At 45.0% G+C, this 12198-nt stretch overlaps 1 protein-coding gene across 1 annotated transcript in view; it reads left to right on the forward strand.

Moving 5' to 3' along the window:
* ARMC3 (armadillo repeat containing 3) overlaps nucleotides 1-12198 on the forward strand; it is a 100530-nt gene that overhangs the window by 71750 nt on the left and 16582 nt on the right. Inside the window, exons 11-16 of the mRNA XM_047067020.1 lie at nucleotides 1201-1450; nucleotides 4914-5050; nucleotides 6697-6865; nucleotides 10435-10535; nucleotides 11241-11342; nucleotides 12023-12139. Of these exons, the coding sequence (XP_046922976.1) occupies nucleotides 1201-1450; nucleotides 4914-5050; nucleotides 6697-6865; nucleotides 10435-10535; nucleotides 11241-11342; nucleotides 12023-12139 (876 nt within the window). The remainder of the gene's footprint in view (nucleotides 1-1200; nucleotides 1451-4913; nucleotides 5051-6696; nucleotides 6866-10434; nucleotides 10536-11240; nucleotides 11343-12022; nucleotides 12140-12198) is intronic.

The following is a 12198-nucleotide window of genomic DNA, read 5'->3' on the forward strand; positions in this document are numbered from 1 at the left end:
AGGAGCATAATTAAATCATCGTCCACTTGTTAAAATGATTTCTTTTTTTATTTTTGCTCCTTTATGAGCTTTTTAAGTAATTAGAAAGCAAAGACTATAGAAAGTATGGCATTCTTAAAAAGAGATTTCGGCTTATTACTTGTCAGACTGTTAATATCGTTACGGATGACTGTGGTCTCTTTATAGCAGAAATAGGAAATTTACCAACTGAATATGCCAACATTACTGACAGTAGTTAGTAGTTATCATGTCAGGAGTATGACTTTGATCTTTGATGTTTAATCTGTAAAAGCAACATTCACCTCCAAAATGTTTTGCTGGCTCCAAATGTGTTACCCTCTGCCCACAATTAACAGCCTCATTTAAATACGGGGAAGATGAACTAAAGAATCTTAACTTAAACCAGGAGCATTCCCTCCACACTCATTCCTACTGTTTATTTATTTTTAATTTTTTTTTTTCATGTTTATTTTTGAAAGAGACAGGGCGTGAGCGGGGGAGGGGCGGAGAGAGAGCGAGACACAGAATCCGAAGCAGGCTCCAGGCTCCGAGCTGTCAGCACAGAGCCCGAGGCGGGGCTCGAACCCATGGACCGTGAGACCATTCCTACTATTTAAAGCTTTGCGGGGCACCTGGGTGAGTCAGTCATTGGAGCATCTGACTTCAGCGCAGGTCATGATCTCATGCTTCATGAGTTTGAGCCCTGCGTCGGGCTCTGTGCTGACAGCTCGGAGCCTGGATCCTGCTTCGGATTCTGTGTCTCCCTCTCTCTCTGACCTTCCCCCACTCTCTCTCTCTCTTTCAAAGATCAATAAACATTAAAAAAATTAAAAATTAAAAGCTTTGCTTTCCTACCGGATGGGAATATCTTGATCGACTTTCTCCGAATAGAACTTCCTGATCTTACAAGTATCACTGAGTTAAAAAATGAACAGCGGTAAGAGGATTTCCAAGATGTCGTTATGCCTTTTTCTCTAACTGCAAGCTGCAGAAGTAGGAAAGGGGTAATTGAAATTCATTCTTAACCGACATTTTCCCGACATCACTAGCACCTCCATGCCGGGTTCAGCGCAGCGCAAATTAATTTCTTTCCCAAACGGTTTGATCGGGACTCAGTTGCGGCAGAGGTTCAGATGTACACGCCAAGGACCACGTCCTGAACTCGGATGAATGACGCTCATTTCTCCTCCGTTTCCCCAGGGCTGTTGCTGAAGCTGACGGTGTTGATCCGTTAGTAAACATCCTGTCGAGCAGACGGGACGGAGCCGTCGCCAACGCGGCTACAGTGTTAGCGAACGTGGCAATGCAGGAGCCTCTGCGCGCCGGCCTCCGGAGCCACGGCGTCTCGAGCGCCCTCCTGGGCCCGCTGCGTTCCGCGAACACGGTCGTGCAGAGCAAAGCGGCTCTCACCGTGGCCGCAACTGCGTGCGATGTGGAGGCCCGGACAGAGGTGAGAGCTTTTGCTGACCCGGAGTCTCTCATTTTTCCACCCATCGGTGGATTATTCTGAAACACTTTCAAGGGTTCGAACCTACCCATCCTTTAGGTCCTTCAAAAGTGGTGCAACCCTTCAACCATGGACTCTGGGTGATAATAACGTGTCAGTGTATGTTCGCCGGTGGTAACCAATGTCCCAATCCGGTTAGGGGACTTGATAATGGGGAAGCCGCACGTGTGGGGCGGCGAGTGTGGGAAATCTCTGTCCCGCGGCTCAGTTTTGCTGTGAACCTAAAACTGCTCCACAAAGACCAAAATCTGCTACATCGGGGCAATACTTTGGAAAACAAATCGGCAGTATCTAGGCGCCAGGAAGCATTGTTTATAATATCTACACGACGGGAAACACACCAGTTGTCCAGTTTTGAAGAGAATGGTCAAATAAATTTGTGGTATATTCACAAAGTGGAATTTCACGTCAGTGAGAATGAACGACCTGTAGTTACAGACAGCAACAGGGATGCATCTCAAGCACAATGCTGAGCAAAATCAAATTGCAAAAGGATACACGTTTCAGATTCTATTTATGTGGCATTCGGAAATATGCAGATCTAAGCAATACGTTGTTTAGGTAAACAGACACGTAAGTTAAAACTATAGAGACAAGCTAGAGAATGATTAACCCCCAATGCAAGAAATCCTCCTGGGGGCTCAAGGGAGTGGATGCGCTTCAGAGGAGCAAACAGGGGCTCAAGGTCATTTGAAAGTGTCATTCCTTAAGCTGAGCGTTAGACAGGTGTGCCTTTACTATGACGCTTTATATCATACATATGAATTCCACACACTCTTGTGTTTTTTGTATATTTCAAAGTATTGAAACCTAGAATTTCATTTTTTTTACAAGTGGATCATATTTATTTTTCTCTTGCTTTTCCCATATTTGCTTGTCACCTGGCACTCACTCAAACAGCCTAAGACTTTGTTCCTCTCCTGCCAATCATACAAATAACAACAGCTAACACTTGCTATGCGGTGGGCACTGTGCTCAGCACTTGACAGACATTTAGCCTCCCTCATGACAGGCTGATTCGTAATCCCCATTTTACAGATGTGGAAAACGAGGCTTAAAGACGTAGTGGGCTCAAAGCAGAGTTCGTAAGTTGGAAGATCAGGGATGCGATCTAGACCCCAAGCTGCTGCACTGTGCTCCCTGCCCAGACAACTAACAAATCTTTTCTCCTCAGTCCCTTAGGTATCTATTCTATCCTGTGTCTTTGTTCCCATTGATTCGGTTCATTTGTATTCATCCATCAAGGCACTAAGATTACCGAATATTTGTTTTATGTCTACTGTGTGCCGGGTACTATGCTGGGCTTCGGCAACAGAACGTTAAAAGCGTATTGGTCACACCTCCATGCGGTCTGCAGAACAGTCCATCCATTTCCTGGAATACTGCAGATCAGTCTACCGCTTCCCCCCGCTACGGGCTCCTGCTTCCCACACTGTCTCCAGGATGATCTTTCAAATTTGTGACCCTCATCGCCTCATTGCAAGTCCCCGCCGCCCCGGGGGGAAAAGTTCAGCTGCTTCGCGGGATGTGCAACGGCGGTCACTGACCCGCACCTACCCACCTGCACCTAACGCGTCTTCCCAGGCAGAACTCCATACTCCAGAAATACCATTCCATTTGTAATTCTGTCCATATGCTCTGCTCTCCTAGTTTCACCTCTTTGATTTCTCCCTTTGGAAAACCAGTGTCACTTTTGTCCGCCTGCTAAAATCCTGCTTTTCCCGCAAAACCCATCTCCGCCATCCTGCCTTCCGTGACAGCCCTCGAACCCGGGAGTATCCTCTGCTATTGTTCCCGTTACCCCCATGCATGCTTCCCTTGTCTGTTGCGCATATATGGTTCCTGTGTGAAAGACTATAAGCTCCTCCAGGCTGTGGGGAAGGGAACTGAGGGTTTTTCTTTCCTGTGTCGACGTCATTAACATATATCTGACGCAGAGTGCATGCTTAATAAGCAGTAGTTGAATGAATGAGGAAACGCATGTAGGAATTCATAAATGAGATCTTTGCCGAAAGAACACACGGACGCAGACCATCGTGTGTTACACTCGGAAGTAAAGATGTTCCGAAGTTTGACTTGCGTGAGATGCTTCAGGGAAACTTTTCTAAGCCGTGCATGTTGCACGTGCTAAAGTATCATCCCTGAGAGGAAACTACCACTGGACACTGACCGAAAATGACCGAATCAAGTAGCTCTTCTCCCACAAGGGCTCTCGTCTTCAGATACTGCACACAGAAACTGATAGACTATTCTTTTTCTTTGGTCCTCTAGGCTCAGATAATGCAACATTGCATTTCAGGCAGTAGATAAGAGCTCTGTCGGATCTTTTTTTTTTTTTTTCTCCCCCCTCCTTGGACTAATTCTATACATGAGTAATTACCTTCAGTACCTGCATTTCCTTTAATACCGTGATTAGTTCTGCCCGATTTTCATTCTATTCTTTTCTTCGTCTCTTTTTCACTCTTTGGAGAAATGACGAAAAGACGCTGTGCAGTGATAACAAAAATTGCTCTTTTTCTAGGGAATTGCTACAACACTGCCCTGGCCACACTGATGGTCTGGTGGTAGTATACGGGTGGCCCGTCGTGTATCAGTTCCCCCTGCCCAGCCTTAGGGACCGTGTTAGTTTCCTCTTGCCGCTGTAACCACCACGTTGTGGCTAAAGTAATATAAACCTATCATCTTACAGTTTAGAAAGCCGGAAGCCGAAACCGGGTCTTAAGGGTTAAAATCAAGGTGTTGGCAGGGGCGTGTTCCTTTGGGAGACTCTGGGGGGAAATGTGTCTCCTGGCCCTTTCTAGCTTTTACCATCCACCTCCATCCCTGGGCTGTGGCCCCTTCCTCCGTCTTCAAAGGGTATTTGTCCAATCGCTGCTTCTCCACACCCCCTTTCTTGCCTCCAGGCACCCTCCTCTCCATCCTCTAAAGACCCTTGTAATTAAATTGGGCCCACCTGTTGATCGGGGACAGTCTCCCCATCTCAAAATTGTTAGCTTGTCACATCTGCAAAATCCCTTCCAGGGAAGAGGACACCTCTGGGGGACCATCGGGCCACGTGACCATTCAGGTTGAGGAGCAGAGTCAATGGAAGTTCGGCGGCGAGATAATAGGCTGTCCGCCCAGTCTCCATCCCACCAAAGATCAGGACGCCCTCCCTCCATGATTTCCCTGGGGGCCTCCTCTTGACCTTGCACAGAAATCTGGGCTCCTGTCTATAAGGTTTTACAGGAGATCTTTCACCCCGGGATGTAAAAATTCCAATTATGCACAGATCCTAAAATGCTCGTACATAGTTAAAATCTCTTCACCACCAAACAAGGCGATTACAGAAACAAACAAACAAAAAACCCCACGAATGTTTATATTGTGTCCTCCCAACGCGTACACTTGCAGTTTCTACTTTCAGTTAAGGAATTCAGGTGGCCTGGAGCCGCTGGTCGAGCTCCTGCGCTCGAAGCATGATGAAGTAAGAAGGCACGCCAGCTGGGCCGTGACGGTCTGCGCCAACGACGAGCTCACGGCTGTCGAACTTTGCAAGCTCGGGTGAGTGGGGCTGCCTCGAGTTTCCTGCTCAGATGGAGAGCAGAGGAGGAAGGCGGACAGTCTTCAGGCCCAAGGAAGGGCAGGCAGGGCCCTGGGGAGCTGGGCTGGGCACCGCGAGCCTTCCTCCCAGAAAGGACCGCCTGGTGGGAGCAGGATCATCTGGGCTCCTCCCAACCCCTGGAGACCTCCCTCCCCGCCCCCCCTCCGCGACAAAACCATCTTGACTGTCCGTTTTTCATCCTGATAAACACCTCTCTTCCACTCTGCAATCGCGAAACGACACCTCTGCCTGGCTACTTTTTTTTTTTTTCTTTTTCTTTTTAAGTTTATTTATTTATTTTGAGAGAGGGGGAGACAGAGGATCCCGAGCAGGCTCCTCGCCGTCGGTGCAGAGCCTGACGCCGGGCTCGAACTCACCAACCCGTGAGGTCATGACTTAAGAGCAAACCAAGAGTCCGTTTCTTACTGGACTGAGCCGCCCAGGCGCCCCTGTCTCTCCACTTTGGAAGCCAAAATAAAATGCGTGAGCCGTGACCGCCTCAGAATTCTGTGTTTAACCAAACCGACAAACAGGCTTTTTAAGGTTCCACTGACAGGTTTCCCCATTTCTAACCATCTTTATTTATATTTGTATTTATATTTCTGTTTGTATTTATATTTATATTTACATTTATATTTATATTTACATTTATATTTATATTTAATATTTATTTGAGAACATTTTATTTTTTTATTTTTTTTAAACATCTTTTTAAAAATTTTTTTTAACGTTTATTTATTTTTGAGACAGAGAGAGACAGAGCATGAACGGGGGAGGGGCAGAGAGAGAGGGAGACACAGAATCGGAAGCAGGCTCCAGGCTCTGAGCCGTCAGCCCAGAGCCCGACGCGGGGCTCGAACTCCGGGACCGTGAGATCATGACCTGAGCTGAAGTCGGACGCTTAACCGACTGAGCCATCCAGCCGCCCCTAAAAAACATTTTATTTTTAAGTAACCCCCACATCCAGTACGGGGCGTCAAACTTAAGATCCTGAGATCAAGAGTCACCCACTTGACAGACGGAGCCAGCCAGGTGCCCCCCAACCATCTTTATTTTCGTATGTATATATTGCCTGCTTAGCTGGAGAAATTGGAGCCCGATACTGCTTTTGCTTTAAATGAAGACCTTTCTCCCCCTGCAGAGTATCCTTTTCAACTGTTTGAACATGAGGCACTACATGGCATATGTATTCTCAGAAAGGACTGATTGGTCTTAATAATTCTGTCAACATTACTTTATCTAAAAGGGTGAGATGTCGGGGCGGCCTGGGGGGGCTGAGTCGGTTAAGCATCGGACTTCAGCTCAGGTCATGATCTCAAGGTTTGTGTGTTCGAGCCCCACATCGGGCTCTGTGCTGACAGCTCGGAGCCTGGAGCCTGTTTCGGATTCTGTGTCTCCCCCTCGCCCTCTGCCCCTCCCCCACTCATGCTCTGTCCCTCTCTCAAAAAACAAACATTAAAACATAAATAAATAGAAAAAAAGGGTGAAGTGTCTTTAACCTTTCCATCTCAATTCTTCACTCAGGGTCTTAGCTACGGATATACATGGGAATTTAATGTTGGATTGCTTGTTTAGAGCAAATAATGCTCTTTTCTTTTATTGACAGGGCTTTAGATATCCTTGAAGAAGTTAATCTATCAGTAAGTCGAAAAAATAAATTCAGCGAGGCAGCTTATAACAAATTGCTCAACAACAACCTGTCTCTGAAATATAGCCTGACTGGCTACTTGTCATCAAGTAACATAATTAGTGATGGATTCTATGATTACGGTCGGGTAAGTGACAGCACTAATTTGTATTTCAGTATGTGCGATCGTTTCTTTAGTCACGATGCCATTACATTGCAATTTTATAACCACCTAGCAGAATGTATATTTTTATAGACAGAAACTTGGGAATCAGAGCTTTACTCTTAACTCTGTCTGCTATAAGATTTTGCATTTATGTACAGTTTTACCTAGAATCTGATTACCTGTAGTAGAAATCAGCTTGCTAATGCTACTCTCGAGTTTCAGAGAAAATATAAAAGAAGGAGCACTTTCTGTGTGGGGGTTCTGTTATTTCCAGGGCTCAGCTCAGCGATAAGAATAGAAGTATAAGTGTTTTGCTTTAATTAAAAAAATTTTTTTTAACGTTTATTCATTTTTGAGAGAGTTAGAGACACAGAGCGTGAGTGGGGGAGGGGCAGAGAGAGAGGGAGACACAGAATCCGAAGCAGGCTCCAGGCTCCGAGCTGTCGGCACAGAGCCCGACATGGGGCTCGAACACACAAACCTTGAGATCAGGACCTGAGCTGAAGTCAGAGGCTTAACCGACTGAGCCTCTCAGGCACCCCTTGTTTTATTAGTCATAATCTAATTGAAATTAACCAAAGTGTATTACCAGATTTTAAAATGTAATATAGAGGAATGTTATTTAAGCTGCATTTCTGATTCTGATTTTAAAACCAATATACAGTGTAATGCAGTGTGGACGTCCAGAGAAATGGGAAGCTGAAAATTAGAATCTTGAGGACTTTCTGGCATTGCGGCTTAAGTTAGCATCTTCCTTTCTTCTGGAGACCAACAGCAATGAGGAGAATAGGGGAAATTTTTTAAATCTACAAATCCCATATTAAGCAAACCTAGGAAGCAGATATGATCCACAGACTTCAAAAAAAAAAAAAACAAAACCATAAGGGGGTGCCGGGTGGCTCAGGCAGCTGAGCGTTGTCCTCTTGGTTTGTGTTCAGCTCATGCATGATCCCAGGGTCATGGGATTGAGCCCCGCGTCAGGCTCCGTGCTGAGTGTGGAGGCTACTTGGATTCTCTCTCTCTCCCCCCCGCCCCCCTCTTGCACCTGTGTGTGTGCTGGCACTCTCTCTCTTTCTCTCTAAAATTACAAAAAAAAAAAAAAAGTAGGAGTTACTGAAATTCCCTGAGATCAAGCAGAAGGGGTACAGGAGAAAAATGAAAAGGGGAAAAAGTAAGCACAGAGAGGGACGAGGGAGCCAGCGGCGGCAGGCCTCAGAAAGCACCATCAGCAATCCATACTGTCTCAGGTGATGGGAGAGCTCAGGGGTGCACAAGCCAAATGCTGTGTTTGCCGGGCAGGTGCAGGACCCGAGCACCTGGGATGAGCAAGGCAGGCAGCGGAAGCCTTCTTGGGTCAGTGTGGTTCAGAAAGGCAGAGGAGACAGGGCCATGAAGGAATCACATGGCCGAGCCGTATTTGCAAGAAACACTCTGTCATGCTAACAGTTCTAGAGACATTAAAAATTTTTTTATTTTATTTTATTAAATTTTTTTCAAAGTTTATTTATTTTGCAGGGAGGGGAGCAAACAGGGGAGGGCCAGAGAGAAGGGGAGACAGAATCCCATCAGTGCAGAGCCTGATACGGGGTTTGAACTCACGAACCATGAGATCATGACCTGAACAGAAATCTAGAGTCGGTCGTATTTTATTTTATTTTATTTATTTTTATTATTTTATTTAACTTTTAATTATTTTAAGTTTATTTATTTTGAGAGACAACACAAGTGGGGTAAGGGCAGAGAGAGAGAGGAGAGAGAGAATCCCAAGCAGCCTCCACGCTGCCTTCACAGAGCCCGATATGGGGCTTGAACTCACAAACCATGGGATCATGACCTGAGCTGAAACCAAGAGCTGGACACTCAATCAACTAAGCCACCCCGGCACCCCTATTTTTAAAGTAGTCTTTACAATGTGGGGCTCGAACTCATGCTCCTGAGGTAAAGAGTCACGTGCTTTACCGGCTGAGCCAGGCAGGTGCCCCTAGAGGCATTTCGAATAATAAAAATGGCTAGCCTAAAACTGGACTCTTGGTCCTCCTTCTGACTTCCCCTAGCACATTATTAGTACAAAGATGCTTTGAGAAAAATGAGGAAATGGGCAGAAAAACCAACAGAGAACACTTACCAGGAAAATGTTGCCATGGATCAGATAAAACTGTGAGAAAATGTATTTGCTCACGAGTTTTAAAAAAATTTAATGAAACCATATTTTTTATAAAGGAGAATTCTCTGGGGTGCCTGGGTGGCTCGGTTGGTTGAGCATCCGACTTCGGCTCAGATCGTGATCTCGCGGTTCACGAGTCGAGCCCCGCGTCAGGCTCTGTGCTGACAGCTCGGAGGCTGGAGCCTGTTTCAGATTCTGTGTCTCCCTCTCTCTCTGTCCCTCCTCCGCTCATGCTCTGTCTCTCTCTCTCTCTGTCTCTCAAAAATAAATAAACATTCAAAAAAATTTATTTTAAAAATAAAGGAGAATTCTCTGATTCATTCATTCAGTAAATATTAAGTTTCTAATATTGTAGGTTGGAATAGTCAGTGAATAAAAGAGACACATCTCTACTTCCGTGGCACCGGTGAGAGGAAAGAGTCAATAAATAGGAAACATAACAAATAAATAAATTATATCACACGATCAAAATGATCAGAGCATTGGGGGCAAAAATAGATCAGAGGCAAGATAAGGGGGGCTCTATAGTGCTGGGGGTTGCTGGGGTTGATGTTCATAATTTTAGAAATCGTGATCAGGTAGGCCTCACAGGGAGGGTCATACTTGAGCAAAAACTACAAGGTGAGGGATTGAGCCATGGAGATGGCTCGGGGAAGAGCTTTCCAGGCAGAAGAAACAGCTTGTACAGAAGCCATAAGATGTAAACATGCTTAGCAGATTTGAGAAACAGCAAGGTCAGTATAAAGCTGAATGAACCAAGGAGCACGATAGTGAGGACTAAATCAGAGAGATACAGAGAGACCAGATCATGTTAAGTCTTGTAGACCATTGGAAGGATTTTGGCTTTTACTTTGAATGAAGTGGGAAAACTTGGCAGACAGAGTTCTGGGCGGAAAAATGACATGATCTGTCTGATATATATATGTTTTTGTTTGCTTTCTGAGAGAAAGAGAGAGAGACAGAGCATGAGTGGGGGAGAGGCAGAGAGAGAGGGAGACACAGAATCAGAAACAGGCTCCAGGCTCTGAGCCATCAGCCCAGAGCCTGACGCGGGGCTCGAACTCACGGACCGCGAGATCGTAACCTGGCTGAAGTCGGACGCTTAACCGACTGCGCCACCCAGGCGCCCCTGATCTGTGTGGTCTTTAAAGGATCCTAAAAAGTGTCTTGGATGAGAGAGGGATCTAATTATAGTATGATTGGAAAAAGACCTCAGAAAATGGTGTGGTCTAACCCGCCTCACTAGGCTGGTGAAATTGCTAATATAGGACTTTGTCTAGCCTATTTTTAGATATCCTCGCAATATTTTTAGTGATCTCTTTAGTAGTTAGTTACTCTGACAGACAACAAATTCTCCCAGAGTGATCAGTTCTTAAATTATCTACAGATAAATCCTGGCACCAAACTTTTGCCTTTGAAGGATCTCTGCTTACAAGAACCAAGTGATCAACGTGCTGTACTTTTAGTGAACAGTAAATCATCTGATGTGTGAGTCTCTCGGGGGTGGAAGGATGCAAGGAAGCGTAATGGTTTTTGTTTGCCCATCACCACATGAATATGTAAAGATTCGCAGGATGGCACCTTTTTGTCCCCTGTATTTAGCGTCACCCTGAAAATCAACACTGGTCCGTAAATTTGTAGCCTGACCTAGTAAAGACCATGAAATCACCGCCAACGTGGTTTTTCTTTTGACTCCCCGTTACCACTCAATTCCAGATGTATTTCTGTAGTCAGTGCCTGTTCCCTTCCCGGTAACATGAAGTTAATTGAAGAAAGTATAAATAGACAGGAGCAAACCGAAACGAGTTGTGTTTACAGGGCTCCAGAACTGTATGCAGGACTATAGTGCTGCCCGGGGCTTTTAAAAAACATAAAATAAGAAGTAAATAATAAAGCTAAAAACGCAAGCTTCAGGATTTTAAAAAATGGTCACGGATACCTATATATATCTACATATTTTATGGGACACAGTTAATAAAAATATCTCCTGTTCCAGTTCGTGAAAACCTTTACAATATTCTTTGTGTTACCTTTATGCGTTTATTGGGTCACTGGTAAAAGTCAGCTCCAAATATGATTTTCAAAACAAAAAAACAAAACAAAACAAAAAAAACCTGTCTTTTGTAGGCAGATCCAATATTGACAAATCAAGTATTTTAACTTGTGTATAATTTCAAATATGTAAAATTTTAGTTCTCCGCCTCCATCTACGGAAGATAAATCATCAGATGTTGGTTATGGTCGGAGCATTTCTTCTTCGTCTTCCTTTAGAAGAGCAAGCAAAGAAAAGACCAAGTAAGAAAATGGTATTTTGTCTGGACTCAATTCTCCCCTCAACGTGGGAGTAAAAAAAAAAAAAAAAAAAAAAAATTTAGGTTTTAGATCTTGGCAACGTAATTCTTTTCATCCTTATAGTAATATAATTCCATCATTGCTTAAAAATTTTTTTTTAATGTTTATTTATTTTGAGAGAGAGAGAGAGAGAGCCAGCAGGGGAGGGGCCGAGAGAGGGAGACAGAGAATCCCAAGCAGGCTTGCACTGTCAGCGCAGAGCCAGGTGCAGGGCTCGAACTCACGAACTGTGAGCCAGGCTCACGACCCGAGCCGAAATCAAGAGTCGGATGCCTAACCGACTGAGCCACCCAGGTGCCCCTCGTAATTGCTTTTTCAAATTGCCACGGAAAACATCTCTGGAAAAGTAGCTAGTGCGACTGGCTTTACGTCCTGTGTGCCACGAACATACACTGAGCTCTGGACCACGGGACACAGTGGCCGTGGGCAGGCTTTGTGTTACTATTTGTAGATGGAAGAGTGCCTCCTCGTGCCCTGCTTCACCCCTGCCTTGACGGGAAAGGGATCGCGGCATGTCACGGCAGTGACAAATGCCTTCTAACTTATGAGACGCCTTGCACATGTAATGTTTTCTTATTTTTCATGTGACTGAAATCGATCATGAGTTTTTTTCATACAATCAGAAAAAATAGTTATCATTTTAGTACCGGATTTGGATCTCCCACAGAAGAGAAATCCGAGCCTCCTTCTGGACGAAATACTGCTCTTAGCAAAGGCACCACAAAAGAAAGAGGATCAAGGTAGGGGATGTGTGATTACGTTCTCTTCCTAATTGTGATCATGTCAGGCTTTGACTCCC

Source organism: Lynx rufus, unplaced genomic scaffold (assembly GCF_022079265.1).
Source record: "Lynx rufus isolate CCGP_SWC_20201006 ecotype Redwood Valley unplaced genomic scaffold, mLynRuf1.p SCAF_7, whole genome shotgun sequence".
In the NCBI taxonomy this organism is placed as follows: Eukaryota; Metazoa; Chordata; class Mammalia; order Carnivora; family Felidae; genus Lynx; species Lynx rufus.